At 34.6% G+C, this 27,466-nt stretch overlaps 1 protein-coding gene across 1 annotated transcript in view; it reads left to right on the top strand.

The window, feature by feature from the left end:
* The window catches only part of LOC129230105 (acetoacetyl-CoA synthetase-like), a 119,891-nt gene that overhangs the window by 41,711 nt on the left and 50,714 nt on the right, over nt 1-27,466 (top strand). The window contains exons 5-7 of the mRNA XM_054864506.1: nt 4,123-4,233; nt 11,039-11,136; nt 15,864-15,978. Of these exons, the coding sequence (XP_054720481.1) occupies nt 4,123-4,233; nt 11,039-11,136; nt 15,864-15,978 (324 nt within the window). The remainder of the gene's footprint in view (nt 1-4,122; nt 4,234-11,038; nt 11,137-15,863; nt 15,979-27,466) is intronic.

Below are 27,466 nucleotides of genomic sequence, written 5' to 3'. Positions count from 1 at the left end.
AAAAAATGGTCAGATCCTATGATTTTAAGCATGCTCTTTCAGAAAAAAATACTTTTAAAGTTTTGGAAACGACGCCATTGAGCTGCTGCAAATAGCCGCGTACCTCTGTTTTGAAATAATTTAATATACTCGGACATATTTTTCATGAAAATGTATCTGAGATTTCGTCTTTTCTTTCCCCCTTTTAATTTTATTCTTTCTCCCAACTTTTTGTAACATTATTCTCAGACAATGGCGGAAATGTACCGCAATGCGTTTTATTCGACATTTCTTCCTCTTTCTATTCGGTAAACGATTACCGCTTGTGAAACGCAACAATCGTGACTAGTTTTAAGTCAAAAGGTCAGAGATTCGGTGTGTTTTATGCCTTAACATTATTTGCGCAATGTTTGTTGAGATCTAAACAGGGAGATATGCAAATTCAAGGTTTCGGGGATCTGGTCGAATTTTGCTTATGTCTTTTTTGTTATCCGCACGTTTTTACTGCTACAAGATGAGGCAACTCTAGAGAAGGGTTTATTTTACTTAAGTAACTGAAGTTCAATACTTTTAGGGGTCGTTTCCAAAACTTTAAAAGTATTTTTTTCTGAAAGCGCGTGCTTAAAAACATAGGATCTGACCGTTTTTTAAGTAATTTGTTTAAGTTTAATATTTTAAAAAACTTACTTAAATCGGTGCTCTGCCATTGTTTATGCTTCTGTCCGATGACATCACAAATGATGAAATGCCATTCAGTGTTGCCATTCACAGAGTAAAATGTTTAATTCGCATCTTTACTCACGTGTATTGACAACGATAGGGTTGATAGCAAGCGTAGAGCGCAATTTTCATTCGTTTCTTGATTATTATAACGTGGAAACGTTGTAGAAAGATGCGCTAAAGAGCATCATTTGTGACGTCATCAAGACCACGCCCTTGTTTGAAAGATCAGACAGTTAAAAAAATTTATTAAAAAGTGATTTTTGGGAAAATAAAAGTATTTTCTGGGTCCATGTTATTATTATTATTATTTTTTGCTTATTCTATCAATTTCATTGAAAAAAAGTACTACTTTTGACTGAAGAAAACAACCCCATTCTTCCCCCCTTCCCTATGTTAGCTTATGCAATTTATTGGCATATAGCAGTTATTCAGTAGGTTTTTTTTTCTTTTTAACTCATGCAATATTAACGTGCACAACTAACTGGCACAAAGCAGTCAATCTATTGTTTTTCCACTTATGTAATGTTAACGTACTGCATGAAGTAGTCAATCGGTTGTTTTTCTACTTATATAATGTTAACATGTACAACTTACAAACATAAAGCAGTCAATCGGCAGTTTTTCCACTTAAATAATGTTAATGCGCACAACTTACTGAAATTATACAAACATTCGTTTTTTTTTTATCATGTAATGTTAACAAATGCAACTTACTAGCATGACACAATCCTTCGGCTGCTGTCCGCAGGATAATCCTCATTAAGAATTTATAAGGCTTCTTTCCTGTAAATTAATAATAATTGATATTAACAAAAATTTGAGGAATACAATACTGTCTTAGAACATTGTATGAAATGTAATTCTTTTTCGCCGTTTATAAGCGCTGTATTATTGTAGTGTAGGTGAAACGACTTCTGCTACCTTGAAAGACCCAAATCTGATAAATACAGTGGACCCCTGATTTTACATATTCGGTCGGAATAGTGACAAAAAACGCATCATGCGGCAAAATTAATAATGATCATGGGCGGGGGGTGAAAATCACCGCATGTTGTTTGAAAATTGACGTTTCCGCAGAGTTCTATCGGATGAAATCTGTAATCTTCACTTGGTTTTTGTTTTTACACACAACTTTATTTTTAGCACATTCTATACTAACATTTTTCTTCTTCGATTGCATTTACAAATAAAAAGATTTTAATGCTTTAACAAACCAGAAGTTCCGTCTAAAACTAAAAGAGCTTACTTTCCTGCATACCCATACTACTTTCTAGTACCTGATCAATATTCTCAAAAATAGCTAAAATCGCAAATTGTTTCAAACATATTTTTTAAATATTTTAAGCTGATTTCTAGGAATAAAATATCTCATCTAAAAATTAGATGCGTAAAAAAAATAAATAATTAAACGAACAAATAAAATAGCAGCACCTTTTAAACAACGCAAATAATACACTTTTTTCCAATAAAAAAATTCTTTAACAGCTTTCAAAAAGAAAAAAAAAACAATTAAAATAAATAAGCTCATTAAACTAAATACATCATAAAAAAAACGTTTCTTTTTCCCCTGTTGCCAAAAATAATTTTTTAAATGAATTAATGCACTTACCAAAATAAATAAAAACAATAAAATGTCAACTTAAAGAAATAATTTTTCACTGTCAAAAAAAAAAAAAAATCGTCTGCGCATATCTTTATGTAGAAACATAAATGACTTCGAGTTTATCCGCCGAAAACTGAATACCTAAATTAACCATAGCTGCGGAGTCGGAGTCACTCTCATTTTGAGATAAAGGAGTCTAAGTCGAATATCCAAGAATCGGAGTCAGTCATTTGTCCTCCGTGTAAAAATTTTTACCAAAGCTGAGATGTCAGAGTCGAAGTCGGGGAGTCGGAGTCCGACTAATTGTCGGGCACAGGAGTCGGAGTCGAATTCAGGTGCCCCTAAGTTCTCGGAGTCGGAGTCTGGAGCTTGTCGTCAAGAACTATTTCCAACAAAATTTGTTTGAAGTAAATCCGCCTTCAAGTACGGTATCTGCATTGACATTCAGTTTCCTAGTAGACGCTAATGTTAAGGAATTTGAACCGTTCAAAATTGAACGGAAAATTGTTCAGATCAAAAAGGTATTTTATATACAAGTTTTTCATCAAAAGCTTTTTCCTACAAAGTTTGAAGCAAATTCGCCTCACAGTTCGGAATTGCCTTGAATTTCCCCGTAGGCGCTAATGTTAAGTTTTTTTCAACTGTTCAAAATTGAACAAAAAATAGTTCAAATCAAAAAATGAAATATAGGAATGAGGTGTCCACGCCGAGATCTTTCGAACAAAAAAAAATTTGTTCGAATCGGAATATTCACTCAAAAGTTATTAAGGGGGGGGGGGGGACAGACAGACAGACCGACAAACATTTTTCCCCATCTCAATACACTACTTTCCAATTTTTAATCTTTCGATATTTGTTTAATTATTTTTTTTATTTTTGACCTTTTTTTTGTTTTTTGTACTATTTTCAGGATGCATTAAACCTTCTTTCATGCTTTTTTCGTCTTCCTCTAACTTTTACTGGGAAAGTAGGCTAAAAAGACAATAAGGAGTTACAGAAACAATGCCAGATCGGCTTCAGGAAGCTAAGAAACAAATATTTTTTGGAAAAAAGATCGAGAAAAAAAGTTGGTGTGAGTCTTTTAGAGGAAATATGATTTTTTGAAAAAAAAAAGTATCGTAAAATCCGGAATTTTTTAACATTATCGGCGTAGCACGTAAAAAGACGTAGTAAGCGGGATAACATGTGAAACGAATAATCTAAAATCGAGGTTATAATGTATCAACATTAGCCAGTGAATATCAACATTCACATGCCAGAGACATCAGCGAAGGACCGAATATTTCCGGTCAATCACCGATGACAGTCAACAGTTCCCAATTGCGGTCGAACACTGAAGCACTTCTAACACCCTCATAATGTCCTTAGCAAAAGCATTTATAAACCTTCTTTACCCCATTGTTCTCTTCAGATGAGGTTGTAATGTATCTATATTAATCGGTGAGTGTCAACATTCACATGCCAAAGAAATCGGTGAAGGACCGAATATATTTGGTGAATCAAAGGCGAAGGTCTCTAATTTCGGTCTTACACGGTAACACTTCTAACACCCTCATAATGTCCTCTGCAAAAGCATTTATTAACTTTCTTCACCTCATTTTTCTCTTCAGATTGGGTTCTAATGTATAGAAACTAACCGGTAAATGTCAACATTCACCCGTGAAAGACATCGGTGGAGGACCGAATATGTCCGCTGAATCACCGGTGAAAGTCGACAGTCTCTAATTTCGGTCTTACACTGTAACACTTCTAACACCCTCATAATGTCCTTTTGCAAAAGCATTTATTAACCTTTTTCACCCCATTTTTCTCTTCAGATGAAGAAGAAAACGAGGAGTACGTGACCTACAACGACCTCCACGATGAAGTGCAGAGATACGCCGCGGCTTTCAAGAAGAATGGACTACAGATGGGAGACCGAGTTGCCTGTAAGTATCGACGTCGATTCGGGTCGATCCGATTTATGTTGATAAACAAACTACGTTACATCAGGTGCAAATTGTGCTGGTGAACTTTCTGTACGTTACATTAGGCTAATTTTCCAAACGTTGCAAATGATGCAAGCAATCTTAAGTCAGAACAAGCTTTTTATGACTGGTAAATGCAATTATTTGCAAAAAACTGTGGTGATGTAATCAGAATTCTTTTGAAAGTAAATGGCTTCTATAATCAGGTTTGGAACATCAGGCATTTTGTTGCCTATTCAAAATTATAGCTTCGTATTGAGGAAATGTTTCTATCATCGAAAACACTGATGAGCTTCAGTTCACTGCATCATTAGAGACTTGGTTTTAGGAGGCCATTTAAAATTTACCTTAATTGGTCTATGGTTATATTTTGAAACAATTTTAATGGCAAATTTACAACAGTACACCTATGTTGTGGAATATATATTATTGTGGACAAAATGCAAGAAGGGTCAACTCGGGGTATCAATAGAATACAGAAATTTTAACTCATTCCTCATGTAAATAGGAGCGCAAAGAAAATTGGTAAGTTTTAGTCATCTGCAATGAATATTTCTACTATTCAATTTTGCATTTGAATGGCTGGGAGCAATAACATGTTAACCCACTCTTCATGCAAAATCAAAAGGTAAAATGTTTTTAAAAACAGTACTGTTGGGTTACCACCTTTTTGATATCGCTTGAAGTTCTGGGTTACTATGTTATTACTCTCAGCCTTTCAAATTTGTGGTGATCCCAAAAGATGGTAACCCAACAGTACAGTTTTTAACAACGTTTCTACCTTTTGATTTTGCATGAAGTGTGGGTTACCATGTTATTGCTCCCAGCCATTCATTTCATTATATTATTTTCTGAAGTAGAAATTATGTCATTAGACCAAATCTAAAAACAGTACTAAGTAACTTCGAAAACTTATTTTTACCAAACGTAACCGGTAAAAATGTGTAGACAACAGATTATAAGGAATAGCAGACAAGAAGATTCAATATGAGGATGCTTTAACCCTTTGATCGTTTTCTAAACTTCCTGTTAAAATTCTCTAAACAAACTTCAAACCTCTTTAAAAGTGGCACAACTTTTTCCTCACTTCCTTACTTTTAGGATAAAGAATTAGGATCACGAACTACCTCTTTCGGCGGTAATGGCCACAGGCAAAGATTTTACTGTATTTAACAGTCGTTCTAAACATAACTTTCTGAGTACTGTCAACTATAAAAAAACTATTACACATTTTTTGGACCATTTAACATATTTGCAATGACGTTTTGAGATCGAGTCTGAAGTAAGTTGAATATTCAAACCGAACACTGAAAGTTGAGATTTCTTTGTTCACGAAAAATGTACTTGCAATAATAGATATCCACACTTTAAACAAATAATTACGAACGATTGTATTCTTTACTCAAACATTATATTTTTCATTAATAAATGGGGTACCCCGCAATGGTTCATCATGGTAAAAGGTTTTGTAACAAAGATCCCAGAAAACTTTTTTTCACGGCTTTAGGATACCGTAAAATTAAACCATTTACTACAACCAACAGTATAATTATATATGAATTTATTTCGAAAAGAGATTGCGTAGTGTTTTTTTTTAAATTAAGTTAATTAAATGCAGCGAAGCTCCGTAATAACATCGCCCAAAAACCCAGAATATTTATGACGCTATAGCCAAAAGACGTTATAGAAAATAATCATTACTGTACATAGGCGCATCAAGGGACTGATATTTTTTGACATTACATAACAGAGCAGTCACTATACATGATATCATTACAATCAAGCTCAACTGTACTAAGTCATACACTTAATTTTAACAAATGACATAATATTGAGTTGTAATACACTGTCTTAGTAATTATAATACTAAGACTACGGACTCATAGCCTCATGGTTCTCAACTGGGATGAAAATTTGATCCTTACATCCCTTACTGATCATGTGGCCTTGGATGTATTAGACTATAGAACTTTACTTAATTAGGAAAAACATGACAAAGAATCTTTAAATACATCAATATTCTTTTGCAAATTTTAAAGTTTGTGCGTTTTTTTTTTTTTTTTTGCTCATAAAACCATGGGTCAGTTTAAATAACATTGGTACTACTATATACGTTACCATAAAAGTATCTTCAAGTTTGTAACTCACTTTCAGTTCTCTTAAATTAGCATAAAAAATATTTATTTTACTCCGCTTAACATTACAATTAATGCTCTGTAAATTACGTAATTTAACTCGAAAAGAAAAACAAAACTTAGAATCCGGTAGAACAAAATAGTCTCAAACGATTTAAAGTATCATATCAACTATTATAATATATTTAATGACATGAGGAATGTTAAACTTATAACAAAAAAAAGACCGAAACTTAGTTGTCAACCCAATACTTAACTGAATGTTTCAGCACAAATCGTGTATGGTAGGTTGTATCTGGAACATGCTCGACATTTTAAAACCCTTTATTTCTACAAAAAGAACAGATCTCAAGGATGACATGAAGGTCCCAATTTCCGGGTGTGACAGTCACAGAATGTCGCGAATTGCTTCGCTTTTTATGGATTGAGATATTGAATGGAAAATGTCATGTGTTCTTTGTTTCAACGCTATCTGTTTCAAGAGTATCGCAGTTTAATTGGTAAATACCTCTGACGAAAAATTGTACTAGGAAAAAAAATAGTTTAATCTTTCTTCTTTGCTCAAGAATAAATGGAAATATCCTACTGTGGATTCAATTTGTCGTACAGTAAAAACAAAGTATTTTTCAATTCATGACTTCAACGACATCAGCTTCAACAAGTAGTATATAAGAGCACTTCCTTATTCGTAAAGCTTCATTATTATTGTTGCTTAGCATCTTACACAAGAAGCTTCATTATGATTGTTGCTTAGCAACTTTACACAAGAAGCTTCATTGTGATTCTTGGTTTACATACATCCATACACAAGAAGCTTCATTGTGATTGTTGCTTAGCATCCTTACACAAGAAACTTCATTGTGATTGCTGCTTAGCATCTTTATACAAGAAGCTTCATTGTGATTGTTGCTTAGCTTCCAGACACAATGAAGTTAGGTTATGATTTTTGTTTATCGTCCTGACACAATCAATTTTCAAAGTACTAAAATTAAAATCAAACGTGTACTTGTAAAAACCTTAATGTGAGTTTGTACAATTGAGTGTTTAATGTTCAAATTACAGCGTTTTTTTTTCTTCTTTTTTTTGTATCATTTGTATTGTTATAGATCAGCGGTTCCCAACCGGTGGTTCGCGAACCCCTGGGGGTTCGTGAGGGAGATAAAGGTGGTTCGCAAAAATAATATTATAATGGCAGAATTTTAGGATACTTGTTTGTTGTAAAGTCTTGAGGTCAAGCGGTTTTTTGTTCAACATTTATTCAGTTGTCTCTCAAACATTCGATACATTCCGCACGAAAATGTTAGCATATTGGCTGACATATTTTACTTTCCAAGAATTAAGTCTGTCATTACGAGGCGCGTGTTTTTCCACTTTCATTGAGAATGATGGAATTGAAGCCAGGTGATTTGGTTTCTCCTTAGCTTTTGACCAGAAAATTCAGTTAAAATTGATGGAAACATTACATAGTGCATGTCCGAGCATATGAAATATCTTTAGTCAATTTTTTATGTTTAGTTAACTTATCATTTTAGTGCGGCGAACACTACTCTTGTCGTATGCGAAAATGCGCGAAGTGCCATTGTAATAAGTAAACTTAAAATTATTTTTAACACGTTTTTATGTGAAGAAGAATTTTCAACATTTTTAGAGATAAATACAGATGCAACTTAAATACTGAACTTAATGCACGACTAAAACTCGGACAATTGAGCTAAACTTTGAACTTAGCTTCTTTGTTACCCAAATATCACATTTTAAGAGTTTTTTCAAAGTACTGAAGCTTTAATTGGGTTTCTTTTTTGTGGAATTTTGCCTTTTTTTTTGAAGAGCTATCATTTTAGTTTGTAGTTATGTTTGTACCTCTATATTTTGCCGTCATGTGTTTGTTATTGTTATGAAGTGATAAGTAACATCAAACTGAAAAAAAAAAAAATGCCGAATTTTATAGTGTGTATTTTCATTTTTTACCTATTACTTACTACACAAGGGGTTCGCCAGGGAAAAAAGGTTGGGAACCGCTGTTATAGATGAATAAGATTGGATAATATAGACATCGGGCCCCAATGTGTTAAAGAATCTTCAAATGTTTTGAACTGTCTGTTATCTGAACTGTCTGTCGTCGATTATAGAACTGAACAACAAAAAATATAAACATCGCCTTTAGTAACAAATACCAAGATTTTAATCTTCATCGACGTTTAATTTTAAACCACAAAAGCACTCTTGCGTGCATAAATTAAAGCTTAGATCTACAAAAGCATCAATTAAAACCTAGAACTACAAAAGCGCTCTTGCATGCATACATTAAAGCTTAGATCTACAAAAGCATTCTTGCATTCAACATGAAAAGTTATGACAAAAGAAATGAAATTAAAAAAAAAAAAAGAATCTGTCAAATAACTAAACTGAGCAATTAAAAGTTACGTAGCTCTTCAAAGGAAAAACAAGTTATTAAAAAACATGAAATCTCCATTAAAACGCAAAACAATCTGTCAAATAAACATATTAAGTCATGAAAAATCAATTAAAGTTACTTCAAAAATGTAAAACTTGCATGAGAAGCAGACATGGCGACAGCCAAGTTTCAGCAATGGGAGATTTTTTTTTTGCCGACTTTTTTGGCAAGCTCCACGTTTCGATAATTCTCCCCCCCCCCCCCACCCCAAATTGATTTGTCACGAAAAACAATTTGCCCGAACGTATTGTCCACAAATGAAGTCACGTTTTGAGGCGGTTCGTGAAATTGTGATAGGTTGTGACAAGAGGGAAGGGAGGGGGGGGGGGGGACAAGAAATGTGACGTCGCACATTTTTCAAGGGGAATATGCTTATAAAACACTGCGTGACATGTGACATGAGGAGGGGAGGTGAAATGCGACACTTTACGACCAAAAATGGAGGGATCAAAAATGTTTAAAAAAGTGTGACATCATTTATGGGCAGCCCGTAATCCCAAAGAAAAACGAGCTGATGTGTGCATCACATGACTTCCTTTTACTCCAATTTAATGTCATTTCCCCATTATTGGCAATTTTAATGTGATTCAATAGTTTACTCTCTAAATATCCCCAACAGTGGCCAAATCGAAACCAGATTTAAAAAAAAAACCGCCAAATTTGTCACCGTTGGCGACAAAACTTGGCGACCAAAAGACTGGTGATATATCGCCAAGTGTCCGCCAAATTATAACACCACTTGAGTTTACATTGAAATTAACAATGATTTCCCTCCAAAAAGGAGCAAAAGACCCCCTTAGGTACATCCGAACGCAACCAAAAGGGAAGGTGTACAACTAGACCCCGCTAGGAGTCCACGTACCAAATTTAAATTTTTTAGGACATACCGTTTTTGAGTTATGCGAGATACATACACGCATACATACGTACATACAGACGTCACGAAAAACCTCGTTGTAATCAACTCGGGGATCGTCAAAATGGATATTTCGGGTGGCTGTACGTTCCTAAGCATATATCCACGTGTGGTAGAATCGAAAAAAAAAACATTCATTCGGGGGTGAGCAAAATAGAAATTAAGGCCGACTTTTGAGTGAAAATTTTTTCGCGAATACAATACTTCCTTTTTTGTAAAAGGAAATAAAAAACAGTCCAAACAATAAGCAAAGTTGTTCACTGATGCTTCTGTACCGCTCGGACGCATGAAGTTGCATGACTGTAGAGTTTATTTGGCTTTTACAGCATAGTGTACTTTAGGAGGATATTCAGCGAAGTTATTCGCAAATTTTGATTTAGAAGTTTCAAAAACGTATCAAGAAATTCATCAAGAATCAATGTCACGAATAATGTACTCTGGTTCTAGGAGCGGAAATTTATGCGGATTATATTAAAGCTGAAATTTATGAGAAGTTAAATAAAACCACTTCCAAAAGTTAAATACCCGGATTGGTAAATACACCACCCACACAAATTTGGGGATCCTCGTAGATTATTTTTGGTAACCCCTTTGTCTATCGTAAACATTTTTTTTATGTCATGGTACATCCTCCAAGGCATCTGCAGCAAAATGTAGCTTCTCCAATTCAGATTGGCTACCGGAAATTAATAATTTTCTTTCCGGTCTTAACTTTTGGCAGGGAGTATGTTTTATATAAATGAAAGATTATCAGAAATTTAGACCTTTAGACAATGGTAGCACACTTTTCGCTACAAAGTTTGATTATTCGTCTCTTTCTACCTCCCATAGTGAGAGGTACTTTTAAATTATTTTTTGTCAGCGGCTTAAAAGTGTTATTTTTACACAAGTAATTTTGTATCAGAGTGCTGCGCAGCAAATAAAAACTGGCCTTATATCATTTTTACGGAAAAGGTAAAAGCAGCTTTCAGAAATCAAAAAGTTTGCAAATGCTTTGTGTACATTTGTGTTTTGAATGATCCTTCATCGAAAAACTAATTTTTATTGACATTGAAACAAGGATTTCTTATAACTAAGAAGCAAATATATGCTGCCTTCCTTAATAAAAAAAACTTTAAAGCTTCTAAAGATTTTTAGTTTAAAGAATCTAAAAATCCTAAATTTCTCCAAACACTTTTTTCCGAAACCATATTTTAAAGCTAGTTTTAATGTATATGTTTTCTTTAGCTTTTGGTCTCTGATTATTTTGATTCCTTATAGGTTATATGTCAAACAGAAAAGAAGCAGTTTACGCCCATCTAGCGGCGGCAAGCATAGGTGCTATCTGGGGTGGCCCCTTGCCTTTTTATGGAGACCAGGTAAGTCCACCAGTTTGAAAAGGTCAGAGAAATGCTTGACTTGAATATACAAATACAAATGTGACGGCCAGCAACAGGCTCTTGGCCCAGCTAGGCTGGTCCTAGTCAATTTATTAGTCTTCAATGAAGGTCAATGGCCCTCTTAAAGCTATCCACCCCCTTGCTCATTACCAACTCTTCCGGTAAGCTGTTCCAAGTGCTCACAACCCTACTAAAGTAGTAGTTTTTCCTTATTTCCAGGTTAGCCTGAGATCTGAATAGCTTAAAACAATGACCCCCTCGTCCTGCTTTCGGTGCAAAAATTTAATCCACTAACAGCATTCATTTTGATAAATTTAAACAACTGAATCATGTCCCCTCTGATCCTCCTTTGCTCCAGGCTATACATATTAAGTCTGGTATCAAATCTAAATCTGAAAGTCCCCTTACTAATCTAGTTACCCTTCTTTGAACCCTTTCCAATGCAGAAATATCTTTCCTCAGATAAGGCGACCAAAGCTGCACAGCTTACTCCAAATGGGGTCTTAATAAACTCCTATATAAAGGCGGAAGAACCTTCTTAGATTTGTTTGAAATAGATCTATTGATAAACCCAAGCATTATGTTGGCTTTGTTACTTGCAATGCTGCTCCTCTCAAATTGTTTACCCTTTCAAGCAGTAGGAGGATTAATAAAGTGTTTTAAATTGGTGTAAGATTAATTGGGGAACTTGAAAACAAAATGCTTTGTTCAAACTTTACGTTCAAACTTATAGCTTATAACTTTACGTAGGTTTGACTCAGAAATGGTTTTTGGGCAGACAATAATTTCTTCACTTCGTGAAAAGGAGAAATAGAAGTGAAGTTCAAGATAATAGACACACCATAGCAATTTCTCTCTCTTCTTCTGCCAAATTTGTTCATGTTTTTCAGCGCAATTGTGTTTGGCTCGATAGTAACTTTAGGATTTTTCATACATCGCATAATAGCTGTAAAACGGTTGATTTTGGTTTCTAAGAAGTAGGGGAATGTGGGGGCAAAATGAAAGATAAAATGCATTTTTTTTTCAAAATGAGCAAATATGAAATTTATTTTGAAAACTGTAGTACGTAAGGAGAGAATATTTTACAAAAAATATTGTATTGAAAATTTTTTAAAAATTTTGGCTGTAAATGTATTTTCCAAAAAAAAAAAAAAAATAAATAAAATAAAAAAAAAATAAAATAAAATAAAATAAACCCGGAAAATTTCTTTTTTTCCCATACCGTGGAGGGAGCAAAGTGATGAAATATTTTTATGTGTTTCATTAAAATAGTTTCTTTGCAAAAATAAAAAATAAAAAGAAAACAAATACGAGGGAAAACGTAACCAAATAAATCAATAAATAAAAAAGAAATAATGAATGTAAAATAAATGAACTAAAGAATGTTTAAATAAATGAACTAAAGAATGTTTAAATAAATGTATGATTAAATGAATAAAAAAAGGCTCAATAATTCATTAATAAATGACTAAACCAACGAATAGCTGAATTAATCAATAAATGCATACATAAAATAAACTATTATACTTTACCCCATTCACTTTGCCCCGTATGAAGTTGTCAAACGCACTTTACGATTGCAATTAAAAGATGATGATATTCAGTAAATAAGTACTGCACTCAAAATCAGTGCGCCTCAAGTAGTATTTGAATTTATAACTGCAAGAACTTTCTAATTTTATAAAAAAAATATTCGTAATGTACCACACAGAGTTATTTTTGTAACAAATTTTGAAAATCTCTTGTATTATATATCTTGATCTTTAAAGCTAACTTTCTTTTTTGATGGAATCAAAAGTGAGTCTACTAACATTGTTAAAGTATTGCCAGATTGGTGGCGCGCAACCAGAGTAAAATATTTTACCATATCACTTTACCCTACTTAGAGCTATCTCAGAAGTTTAAGAAACGTCGTTCACTACTCATATTTTTTTGCGGAAAAGTATTGTTAAACCGTTTGCTTTGCCGTTGCAAAAAAAAATAATTCAACAAAGCTTGAAAACTTTAAGTGTTGAGCATGGATTTCCTTGTTCTTTACACCAAACTTTCACTTTATACTCCGTAGAGATATTATAAACAAACATAGTACTTTATTGCTGTTCACAGTTATTTATATCTGTAGCAACTTTTTGACAAAACCTATACACTTAAATTACCTCAACCATGTACCTGCTGAAAACCGCATGCGAGTGGAATTGACATTACACAAACGCTTTACCCCGTCATAAGACGACATCCTACAAAATCCTATAAAAATGGAAAACAGAGCTATAAGGAAACTTAAAATAAAATGAGAAAAACAAATAAAAGTATAAAAATTAGTTCAAATTTCTCGTTTTTTTTTTTGAGCAATCACGATTGCTTTTTGCTTTCATTTGACTGTTTTGAGGTCCTATCATTTTATTTTCCCACCAGCCCCCTCTGCAGCACCACCGTCGACCGGCTCCTCACGATGCTGCTCCTATAGCGAGCATAGTCTCCAGGTTGCGTCAATATCCTACACTTACACGCATACATACACGCACGTACACACACACATACATACATACGGCTACACACACAACACAAACATACACACACACAAACACATACACACGCACGCATACATACATACAGACACCTACACATACACACACACCTACACACAACTACCCACACACAGACACAAACACATATGCCTACACACACATACACATTCTCCCCCCCCCCCGCCACACACAAGCACTCATACACACAACTACCCACACACTCATACCCTGCACACAGACATAAACACACATACCTACACACACATACACATACCCCTACACACAAACACACATACCCCCCCACACACACATAAACACACACGCCTACACACACATACACATACCCCTACACACAAACACACATACCCCCCCCCCACACACACACACATAAACACACACTCGTGATTGCGAAAAACATAATTTGATTTCCAGATGTTAAAATTCAAATTAATTTTTAATTTATTTTTATTATATTTTTTATAAGTAAAAAGGGTATTAAAAAGAGTTGGATAGCATAAGTCCATTAAAAACCTGAAAGATGTTTCAGAAGTGAAAAATATATGTCTGTCAGTCTGTCCAGTCGGATCTTTTTAATTAAATTATTCTGAAAATTCATTACGCAGAATGTCCTTCATCGAGCTTCCTAAAGTTAATGATTCAAGGCTTGCAACAATTCCACGGCTAATTGTTGCAGCCTTGAATCGATCGTTCATTTTTCTCTCTCACACTCTTTCAAAATTTCCTCTTGTTTTCTTTCCGAAAGTTCTTGAAACATCGTTACTTTTGTTTTCTACCCATTCTAGTTTTTCGTTACGTAAACAGTACTTTTCATGGCGTTTCAGAATTCCACTCACAAGAAAAGAAGCTTAGTAGAATATTAAACCAATCAAAAAGTGAAATAATAAATAATAGAATCGCGTTTATTCGACCCATCATTTATCCGAATCTTCGGATTATCTGGATAGTATTTGTGGGCCCCAAAAATTGACAAACCAAGCTTCGAAAAATAACGAAAACTGCGTGCAAAACAAAAATCCAAAAGCAAGGCTTTCAAATTACCGCCTCTAAAATAGCTGACCTTATAATAATTGACAAAACACTTAAAAATAAATAAAATAAAGCTAACTTATGCGTGCTGGCTTCTATGAAGTGTCATATTTTTCTTAAGTAGCGCAAAAGAACTGGATTTTTAAAGATTTTTCTGCAAAATCTTGATACAATAAACCAAAGAAATGAACAATGTTACTCTGTAGTTTTAAATATCCTACTTTATGAAATTGAATAGAATCATGGTGAGTGGTAACCTCAATTTTTTATTTAGTTAGAATGTTTAAAAATATATACGTTTTTATTGAATAAGAAAATCCCCCCCCCCCCCCAAATAGTTTAAATGACATACATCCGAAACGGATTCAACCTCTTACGGGGGAAATCCGCGAGCACTTCGGCCATTTCCTTTTTCTGACATTCAGTTGTGTGTTCTTACTACACTGTAACAAAATTCCGAAACGTTACTGGTTATTTCCATGGAATGTCTCGGGATTTCACACGTTTTCACCTATTTCCCCGTAAAAACAAGTATCTTCACAAAAAAGTTTTCTGAATCGCTACAAGTTGCACGCGTGCAGACTTTTCACTGTTGTGGAAAATATTTTTAACAACCAGTTTAAAGATTGAATGAGCCTGTTTATTAAGTGTATCGGCCTAAGATTACTTACGGCCTGTCCAGGTTGACTAAGCTCCTAATGAGAGCGAAAAAGTCCATGGATAGCTAGAGCTTTGCAAGGCAGGACTTGCAGGCAAGATATATGCTTGGTTCCTTCTTGCATAGCTTTGGCCGCGGTCGCTCTGATTTTTATGGAGCCTTCTTGGTAAATCAGGATGATTCTAATCAATAACACTAAACCTACTAAATTTTTCTAGGAGGTTCTAGAAACATGATTAGCTTTAACAGAGGAGATTTCGCATTTCTTCAGAAAGTTTTAAGGTTAATTTCAGAAAGGTTACTGACTTTTAGCGGAAAACGTTCCTGGTTTTTCCAAGATACTTTGCTAGAAGAAATTAGGCACATCAGCTGCCCATTATTTTCCAGGAGCGTTTGTGAATCGTTTTTACAGTGTATTTGACAACCCTTTCAGTTTATTTTTCTTCATATGTGTTATTTTATGTTCTTTGCAGGCTGCTTCTAAAATTATCCGACCAATGCTGCCAAAGTTCCTCTTCACAGTCGACAGGTTTCTGGATCTCAAAGTAGAGAAATCTTTAATGCAAAATATACCAGTTATATGCAAAGGTGAGTTACAAAGTCATTGATGAATATAAACAATTCTGCAGTGTGTTTAAAAACTCACAGTTCATAATTGTCTTGAAATTTTTATGAAAATTTTGGAAATTGAATTATATTAATTCAATTCCAACCTTTTTAGATCCAATGTAGTACGGCAGTACTTATCTCTTCGTTTTCTTTTTACTTTAATACTTTTGTAGTTTTAATGTGCTAAAATGAATAAAAATTAGATGCTTACATAAATGGCTGAGAAAAAATGTGACCCACCAAAAGAAAGAAAAGGAATTTTTTTTTTCTCGATTTCCATTAATTGAATATTGCGCATTGACTTCGTTCAAACATGCGTAGAGAGTTTCCGAACGAACTAGAGCAATGTGGAATCCTTTCAGAAAATCTTCGCTTTTAATGACATGCTTGATCTCCGGGCTTCATAGAATCTTTGACTTTAGAGAAGTAGATTGAAAATTTTTAAACTTTTAAATAAACGTTTTCTAACTGTGATAGAAATTGCCATGCGATCTTCAAACTCTATAGAAGCACAAACCTCCATAATCAATCTGAACTTCATAAGATAAGATATATTAATTTCAATAGATGCATGTAATATTTGGTCCCATAATACTGAGCTCTTAACCTTAGTACTTCACAAAGAGTTTCTTGAATCGAAATTAGTTGCGTTGAATCAACAAGAATCTACTTTCATGTCATCTTCCTTAAATAAAAATATTAGGAAGCTTTTAAGTTGAAACTTCAAAATGCGCACTTTAATCGTAATGAAACATTTACCGTTCATGAGTTTTTAATCTCAGTTTCAGTGTTCATTGTTGGAAAGACATAGGATCTTTGCTCTTTTGGCGTTCATTAAATTTTCAATCTTACAGCCTTCTAATTTTCATGCCATTTCCATTTAAAAATGTGCATTAAGGCACTGAATCGTAGATTTAATACATATGCATATCCGTCCATTTTCAGAAAAAGATACTACCCTGTAATCAAAACAGTTAAGAAAAACGCTCCAGCGCTGTCGATCTCGGGTTGAATCCCACCCAGAAATGGATGTAATTGATGAACATAACACTTCTTAGTATATTCAGTAAATTACCGCCCATTAGCCAGGGCTAAAGCAGAAATACGTGAAATACACCGCCAGCTCAGTCATTTCCAGCTTCACGTACTTCTTAGTAGTTCAGAACACACGTTTAGGTGTAAATCCCCCAGCAATCTTTAGAGGACTTCGCGTGCATGGCCCGTTAATCTATATATATAAAAATGAATGTTTGTCTGTATGTCATCCATGAACTCAAAAACTACTCGGCAGATTTGGCTGAAACTTTCACCGTTTGTTATTTTTGGTACTGGGAATGTTTATAGACCAGTTCGAAAAAATCCGATCGATAGTTCCTTTTTTATTCCAATTTAAGCCACAATCCATTGGATAAATACGAATAAAATTATCGGCTGCAGAAATAAATTCGCGTGAAAGATCTCATTGATAAGAAGTTAGCTGTTGCCATTTTTCTTGAGTTTGAACAAATAAATTGTTTCTTTATTGTTTTATGGCTTTTCATGCAACGGGGGGATTTAAAACTTTTTCTATTTGATATTTTTAGCGACTGATTGATCTTGCAAACTGCGTGAGTACAAAATTTGAGTATAGTCACGGCTTCACTTGGTACCTGGACCGATTATTATGAAAATTGCTATATATATGTATTTTTCCACGGAGAAGGTGCATAATATGCTCATTGAAGCCACTCGCCACCAGGTGGCACTGCAGAGTAGCAACTTCTGCCCCGTTCAACCGATTGTCATGAAAATCAGTATAATGATGTATTTTTTTGTTGGCGTAGCAACGCGCGTCGGGTACAGCTAGTACAAATATAAAAACACAAGATGCCTGACAACCCAAGGTCCCTCGTATTTACCACAGAGGAGATTTTACCGATTGGTTGAGACTCTTATGGCAACTCGGCTTTTTTTGATCCAAACTAGGAGACGAACAATCCCAAATTCAGTACACCCACGGGTATTGAGTACACAAGACGGTCAACTGCTAGTAAGTTGTAACCCAAAAGACCAAAAGTACCAAAATATGCTTCAGAATTCCCTCACAAACTCGAAGGCTAAATCGCGATGAATTGATAGGACCAAAAGTAACAGAGGCTTCAGAATTTCCTCGCAAACTCGAAGGCTAAATCGCGATGAATTGATAGGACCAAAAGTAACAGAGGCTTCAGAATTTCCTCGCAAACTCGAAGGCTAAATCGCGATGAATTGATAGACCAAAAGTAACAGAATAGACTTCAGAATTCCCTCACAAACTCGACGGCTAAATCGCGATGAATTGATAGGACCAAAAGTAACAGAATAGGCTTCAGAATTTCCTCACAAACTCGAAGGCTAAATCGCGATGAATTGATAGGACCAAAAGTAACAGAGGCTTCAGAATTTCCTCGCAAACTCGAAGGCTAAATTGCGATGAATTGATAGGACCAAAAGTAACAGAGGCTTCAGAATTTCCTCGCAAACTCGAAGGCTAAATCGCGATGAATTGATAGACCAAAAGTAACAGAATAGGCTTCAGAATTCCCTCACAAACTCGACGGCTAAATCGCGATGAATTGATAGGACCAAAAGTAACAGAATAGGCTTCAGAATTTCCTCGCAAACTCGAAGGCTAAATCGCGATGAATCGATAGGACCAAAAGTAACAGAGGCTTCAGAATTTCCTCACAAACTCGAAGGCTAAATCGCGATGAATTGATAGACAAAAAGTAACAGAATAGACTTCAGAATTCCCTCACAAACTCGACGGCTAAATCGCGATGAATTGATAGGACCAAAAGTAACAGAATAGGCTTCAGAATTTCCTCACAAACTCGAAGGCTAAATCGCGATGAATTGATAGGACCAAAAGTAACAGAGGCTTCAGAATTTCCTCGCAAACTCGAAGGCTAAATTGCGATGAATTGATAGGACCAAAAGTAACAGAGGCTTCAGAATTTCCTCGCAAACTCGAAGGCTAAATCGCGATGAATTGATAGACCAAAAGTAACAGAATAGGCTTCAGAATTCCCTCACAAACTCGACGGCTAAATCGCGATGAATTGATAGGACCAAAAGTAACAGAATAGGCTTCAGAATTTCCTCGCAAACTCGAAGGCTAAATCGCGATGAATTGATAGGACCAAAAGTAACAGAGGCTTCAGAATTTCCTCGCAAACTCGAAGGCTAAATCGCGATGAATTGATAGACCAAAAGTAACAGAATAGACTTCAGAATTCCCTCACAAACTCGACGGCTAAATCGCGATGAATTGATAGGACCAAAAGTAACAGAATAGGCTTCAGAATTTCCTCACAAACTCGAAGGCTAAATCGCGATGAATTGATAGGACCAAAAGTAACACAGGCTTCAGAATTTCCTCACAAACTCGAAGACTAAATCGCGATGTATTGAGAGTTTCAAAATGACCACAACAAGCAGCGGCGGGGATTTCCACATCTGGGGGCCGGTCGTAAAGCATTTGTGAGGCCTTTACGTAACGTAAACATTTTTTCATAAGCAGGTTTGGATCCCTTTCGGGCCCCTCTGTCGCGGATGGCCCTAGCAATTGCGGCGTGGTGAATCTGCCACTGAAAACAGGCTTCAAGTTTTGCATAAAAATTCGAAGGTCAAATCCCAATGGATGCAGATCCACAGCAGTGAATTAAAAATTTATGCATCTATGTATCTGCAATAAAAAGGAGCAAACAAGTAAGAAAGTGATGGAAGTAAAAACGTGTAAAGATTAAGAAAAGCTAAAGCGTCCCTGAGTAAAAGATGAATGCTCCTATTACCATGCAAAACACTCCATTCCTTATATCATTGCCTTGTGATTCAAGGTCATCGTACATTCCTAGGGTCTTCTCTCCAGCATATTAAACTGTAATGAAGAAAACGTGGTCTGCATTTCCAATAGACATCGATACATTAAGTTTTTCCTTTGCATTCAATTATCAAGTTATCTAAGGCAGGTAATTTAAGCCAGAAAATGTTAGCCTCTAGTTAGTTGATAGCCGAATAAGTCCTGTATGGTTTTTAATACCTAAAAACTCAAAAGTGCAGTAAAACCGGATTTTTTTGCATTTTTTAATAAGAGGTATAAAAATTATTAATTTTTTTAGTTTGGGCCTATACGCCAACTAATTTGATAAAATATCTAGATAGAAACCACAAGATAAAAAAAAGACACATGTGGCACACAGCTATGTGGTCATTTCGATATCAGACAAAAAGTCTATTTTTTTTTTTCATTTACCAATACTGCAGCGACGTAGAGATAATGGTTTCATTTAAAATCAATCGATGATAGCAGGGGAGACCAGATATAGCTGATAAACATTTAACGTTTTGATTTTTCGAATTTTTGTTATTAATATTACGTACCAAAATAAAATTTCATGTAATACTATTGATACTAGAGGGCTCCACACCCATCTCGTCCCATTCATCAACCCCCGTATGTCTTCCCCGAACTGTCTTGCACATTTCCTCTCAAACCATGGTCGCACCTTTGTTAGATTTATTAAATAATTACAACTTTTAATAATAAATAAGTTGTGGGGATGGAGGCGTTAGTTGACTGTCATCAGGTACCCACTTGTGTCGGTTTGCGGAGGCATTAAACCAGTGACCCACTGTGGCACTCTCTGGGGTGTCAATGTCGATGACAAATTCTGCACTTGCTTATTTTTCAAAGTTTTACTGATGCTTCATAAGTTTATTCAGTTGACATGCAACATTTTATACATTCTCTACAGATGAGATATTTTGATTAGGCATCACGTATCACCTTGAAATACGCAAGCAGTTACTTCCTCATAGCACAACTTTAAAAGCACGTCTTAACTACATCTATACATATTGAATAAGGCGAGTCTTACAACCTTAAGACGTGAGTTCATGTTCCACACTTAGTTATGTAACTAACTACTTGATCCTTCGTCGTTCTCAAAACCTGGATGTCCGACATCTTATCTCCGGCCCCTTAAAGTTCAAGTGGACGAGACAGGGTGGAATCTTTTCCCTGGATGTCTTGTATCCAACGGTACCAGTATTAATCTAGCAGACACTCACAGTCCGGAAGAGATAGAGTTACAGAAACACACACAGACGGACACGCAGTTTTTAAGAGTATAGTAGCTGCGTCGCCAGGCTTTGCAGGGTCCACCTCGAAAACAAAAATTAAGTCAAGTGCCGCGTGCTCAACAATCAGGCTTGATTACAGGAGAAGCCTTTAAAACAAATCCCAAAATTTTATTTGCTCATATTCGAGACAAAAAATGGCAGAAGATCTTTCGTCTCACTGATTTTCTTCACGCTATAAATTTTAATAAAAGCATTGTTGCGGAAAGTTGAGATGAAGCACTGAATAATAATTTGAATGGAGGAAAGCCTTCGAAAAATAGGGATTTTATGTCGAAAACTAAGTTATAATTAATAGTTTTTAATTGATATCTCTGCTAACTATTACCGGAGGATTATGTTAAATAGCCAAATATAACGATGGGAAGATTACGAATCCATCGATACCTAGTTCGATGGTCAGTTCGCTGTCATTTGGACATAGATGCTTAGGTACATACATAGATACCTACGCTCAGTTTTTAATTATATAAGATAGATTGCCCAAACTGCATGATTGGCAATTACAATTACACGTTTATGAAAGTCTAGTTTAGAAAAGCCTAACAGACTCAATTTTGCTGGATCGCCTCGATGCTGTAATTCTCACGTTTGACCTTGAAAGAAACAGATGGGAAGAGCCACGAGGAAGAAGTCCTTTTTCCTTCATTTTTTTTTTACATTGATCATATTTGGAGGTCATCTACGATGCGTCGGGCGGTCAGCTCGTCTTTGGTGAAGATTTTTTCTTATAAGCAAGGCCGTTCTTTGCCTAAGGGCCCACAACTTACGTCACGCGTACTATGAGAGAAGTGGAGATAGTGCAGACTTTTTTTTTCCAAACTAAAGAATTATACCCCGTAGAACGTGTAGAAAAGATAAAGAAAAAGAAAAGAAACGATGGTGAGGGTACAGTTGGCATGAATATTAATTTCAAGTAAAGTCAAGAATTTGCGAAGTTTGAGCTAATCTGACCAGCAAATGAATACTTAAGCAAGATTTTACTTTCAGAAATTCTTACTATCGTTCAATACCCAAGCATCTCCTAAAGGACATTACTGATATATAGGGGAATGGGGGGCAAAGTGAAATAATAGTTAAGAACCTTTTCCAAAATTAACAAATTGAAAATGTGTTTGGAAATTGATGGTACATAAAGAAATAAGAATGTATTTTGCTATAAGACTTGCATTGAAACATTTTGATATATTTTTGGCAGAGAATTTGAACCATAAAAAAAAGGTAGAAGATTTTCAGTTTGTTTTTCTATGACGTAAAGTGAAAAATAAAATATTTTACCGATTAAATGTTTTCTATTTGATTCTATTGAGTTCTGATACGAGGTATGTAAAGTGGACGAGTCAAAATAGAGTAGAAAAACCAAACTAATTAGAGAACTGTTGCTTTATGAGTTCGACTTAGGCCATAAGGCATCAGGAAGCAAATGCCATGCTAAAGGGGAATGTTCGGTGTACGACAGCACTATAACAAGATGGTTATTCTGACATCAATATTAATTATTATGATTGTGATAATCATTATAAGAATCATAACAAAATTTTAATGAAGTCGTGGTATCAAAGAACTCGCTGAAAAATGGCCTAAAGAGGTTATTACATGATAGTTCTAGGTTTCTTAAGTACGTATATCGTTACAAAAATAGTTAGTAATTTATTGGAAAACGTTTGACTCGCCCTAGTTAGGTAATAATTTGACAAAATTAATGCAAATAATTGTTTGAAGTCGCACGTATATTTGTTGAAATCTGCGAGCCATGAAGTTGAGAAATAATTAGCCACAAATAATTACTTGAACATACGACTGACTTAATCATAAATTATGCTGAAAAAAATAAAAACGATACGCATTACAGGAAGAACCATTTACTAAGTCTTAATTTCGTTACTTGCCTAAAATATCGGAGAAAGACCGTGCAAGAGGAAAGATGGACTTAAGTCGAAAAATACGCAATTATTATACTTAAATGACATATTTACGTTTTACTCTCCCATTACCGAACAAGGTTATTGAAGATGATACACATCATTACAAATAAACATGCATCCTGTTCGTGAAAGCAGAATTGTTAGTCATGGGTCAAGACCAGCATTTATGTGATGCGATTCTTCATGGGACGTATCACGATTCTAATGTGTTTTGGGTGTGCTATTTTTTTTGAAAGTTAAGTAAATTCGATTGTTTACAGTTATATTTAATAAGAGATAAGAGTTTTTTTTAAAGTGGTAAACTTTTCTAAAGGAGTGTAGTTCTTTTTAGAGGAGTGAAATAAGGCTTGTTTCAGAAAGTTTTGCACATATTTTGATGGTGAATAACACAGACATTTTTCAGAAAATAACTCAATTTTTATCCATAATCAAGTGCATTCAGTTATGTTATATGAAAAAAATATGCTTTTATTAAATGTTTTCGAGAAAATAGTCACGCTTTTTGCTGGACAGTGCAATTAATTTTTGCACTGATAGTTTTAAACGTTTTCGCTCCCTATCCACCGTAATTTTTTGAAAATTTATATATTCTTAACATTTCCCATTGTTGCGAAGTATTGGTTTCGAAACAGCCCAACAACATTCAATAGGCGTAGTTCAGGAAGACACACAGAACTGGATTTCTTACCAACCAATTCAACTTTTTAAAAATTAAATGACAGCTTGAAAATCAAATGAACGAATTACCAACGTTTTAATGCACAACAATTGCAAATGACTGCAGACAAGTGTTTCGGAGTCACAAGGAATTCTTCCTCGCATGACTTTTCACCCAAAAGCTCACACTTCTTTGCATTGAAAAATGGGTTCCTTGTCACCCCAAAACACGTGTCTGCAGAAATTTGCAATTTTTGTGCATTAAACCGTTGGTAATTTATTCATTCATTTAATACCAATCTGTTCAAAAATCATAAGTATGAGAAGTGAATAAAACAGGCCAGAAGCTTACAGAACAATTTGCTTTTTAAAGAATGTCTAGACGTATTTCTGCAGGCACACATTGACATACACAATGGATTTAACTTTGCATTCATTAAAGTAAGGTGAGCTTCTACCGCCACACTGACAAAAACTTTTCGTTCAAATTTTCCAATGTAAATATGCAGTTCATAAAATCTGGAAAGTTATTCTTGCTCTCAGTACTAAAAATATTGAAGCCTAACAATTGTGGAAAATTTACTTTTTCTATCACATTGTAAGATTTCATGTTATTTTCCAACCCGACCTCACTTACTCTCATGTTTCGATGTCATTCATTTCATAAAGAATTCGTAGCAAAAGAACAACACAAGTTAATTATTCGAAGTCTAATCATTTCATTCATATACAGACAACTTAGGATTTAGAAAAAGATATAACACAAAACTGCTTTGTAAATTAGTGCAAAACTTTCTGGAACAAGCTTTACGCGAAAACTGTAAAACTCATAACAGCGATCAATTCCATAAATGAAAACCTAACTCTCAAGGTATGAAATGGAAGATGCCAGGGAAAGAAGATATGTATGCTATTTTGATTTTTAACTTTTAGAATGTCTTGCGTTTTTTATTTTAAGCTTACAAAATATTCCAATATCTTATATTAAAAGTATCCCATTTCAATTTTCATTGTGTTAATTTTTTTCTTTTAAACTACAAAGCGTGAAAATACGCTTGACTAAACGTTTGACGCGTATCGATTCGTACTTCGTGAAATGCGATTGTAAGACACATTAAAAATATCTCCGATTTTTATCACATTTAGTAGTATTAATGGAACTGAAATCTCTACGACTAGAGAAATTACTAATAATGCCATACAACGAAAGTCATTTGATCAATTATGAGCTTAAAATACGGTGAGTGGTTGGGGCTCTTATCTTTCGCGCTTGGACTCCCTTTTATACAGATTTATTTCCCGGTTTGGAATCAAGGACTTATGAAAGAATGTTACTCCAAAAACGGCATAATTCCTGTATAAAACTCTTTTTTCAATTAAGGAATTATCTATTTTTTAAGCTTCCGATTTATCCAACCAACGAAAAATATAATAGAATAAACGTGTTTTAGTAGGTAGAAGAGTTAGTAATGATATTTATTTATAAATAGTACATTTCTAAATTACCAATTTTCACCTTAATAAAATACAAAAAAAAAAAAAAAAAAATCGATTTATAATCCACACCTTTGGGTAACAACTTTCTTGTTATGATGCAGATATGAAGGTTAACTGACAAAACTTTACTGTTCTATGTATTGATACATAAATAAATACATTTGTATATATGGATGTCTCAGTTGCCAAATCGATTAACTCCACTTTAAAAAAAAATCATTTCCGCTTTAATAGTGCTTAATTAATGCTTAGCATGTGAATTTATATAAAGGTTTTGGTTCAGTACATTTCTGACCACGTGATGGCAGAAAATGTAACACTAGGTTCTATTTACTCCTACACTGTTATAACCAGAGGTTCCAGACGAGTGAATATATTCCCCCTAAGGTGAAAGCATGGTGACCAAGGGTGCCATACTGGCCAGGAAGTAAAGCAGAGGTGCGAAAGTAGCAGACAGTCGTAGACAGGGGTGCCAAAATAGCAAGCAATCGCTAAATGACTTGCTGGCGCATGCGCTTCCGGCATACATTCACCATTCAACCACTTCAATATGGCGGACGAATGATAGGCTGCACTACGCGTGGCTTCTACGTCTTTCACATTGAATGAAGTACACTATTGGATTAAATCTCAACTTTTGTAGGATAATTCTTTAAAATAACAAGTAAGTACAGCTTTTGATCATTTTGTAGCTTTTAGGGCTTTCAAACATAGTTAAAAGTACGTTTAATGGTTTTTAGTTAACCGTTAGTCCGTTACGATACCGTAGTACCGTTAGTTGTTTATTTTCAGGTTACCGTTACTGTCGCGAAAATTCCATCATTCAAAACGCTACTAAATGTATCTATCATTATTTTCTTGAGTACTCGATAAGCAACATTTAATCACCGAAATAGTAACCGCAATGATATTTGCAATAATCAACAAGTGAGAGCCTAAATAAAAATGATTCTTGTGCTTTGTGTAGCGAGCGCAAAAAATAAAAAAGAAATCTCTCTCCGTCTATCTTTTTCTTTTGCTTTTTCGTTCAAGTGTTTGAATCATTTCCTGTTAGCGGTTATTCGATAGTGTTAGGAATTTCTTTAAATTTTTAACTGTCGAAACATTTTATGCGCATTTTATTTTATTGTTATTTTGATTGAAATTTTGAACGTTTGAGAAACGATTTTGTTTTTCCGTAACTTTAATATCCCAGAATATTTTTGGCTGTTCATGTAAATAATTCATAAGTACATCTACACTTTACTTTCGGTGCGGTTATTTCTCACAAATGATCATTAACTTAACTATGATTATTCAAATAATTACTCGTCTTTAACTTTAAATATATTTGTGACAACTCTTTGATACCAAATAAAGTCTGTAGATATTTATTGTTTTATTCATTTTTAATATTACTTTGTAAAACAAAAAAAAAATCATCAGTACGCAGAATTTTTTCACAAGTTTTTTACCGCCCCGAGAGTTATTATAATTATTATTATTTATTTTATTTATTTTTAAGAAAAGGATAAAAATTTCACAGGTCCGCAATGTTTTTCATTTGTTTTTACCGACCCGTGGGTCAAAAGAGGTTGAGAAACACTGATGTAGAGAACGATCAGATGAATTAAAGCCGTGAGCACTTCTTAACTATGTTGAAAACTCTGAAATATGGTCAAATGCTGTAATTACAAGCTTTAATCATTTCCAGTACTGAATTCATGCAATGTGAAAAGTGTGCAAAACGTAGACTATCATGAATGAAAACAAAACTATTAAAAAAAAGAAAAATACACAACTGTATTCAAAAACGCACACAATACGGGGGAGGGGAGGGGATCTACAGTAAGGGTGCCATTTCTCTCTCCGAAGGTTCATTCTTTTCACCCCGGCTGCCTATTTTTTAAAAGGTGCCTGTTTTTCACCCTATTTAGAGGTGGGATTTCGGCTCCGTATTGGGTGCCGCTGGTGAACAAGCGTTTCACCCCTGAAAGGTGCCGAATGCATCCTGTAGTTTTAACAGTGTATGTATAACACAATCTTTTTCGTATCTTTTTTCTATTTTTTGTTTTATGCAGTTAATCGATTTGGCAAGTGAGACATCCAGATACATATATGTACATGTAATTTATTATAATATTATAGCTCACAAGGGGCAACAGTGGCAAATGTCAAATTTTTTTAAAAAATAATAATAATAATAAATAAATAAGTAAACTCAATAATTAATGCAAACCTAGGTTTTA

Source organism: Uloborus diversus, chromosome 9 (genome assembly GCF_026930045.1).
Source record: "Uloborus diversus isolate 005 chromosome 9, Udiv.v.3.1, whole genome shotgun sequence".
In the NCBI taxonomy this organism is placed as follows: Eukaryota; Metazoa; Arthropoda; class Arachnida; order Araneae; family Uloboridae; genus Uloborus; species Uloborus diversus.
The sequence above is the reverse complement of the archived record's forward strand: the minus strand, read 5'-3'. Positions and strand labels throughout refer to the sequence as shown.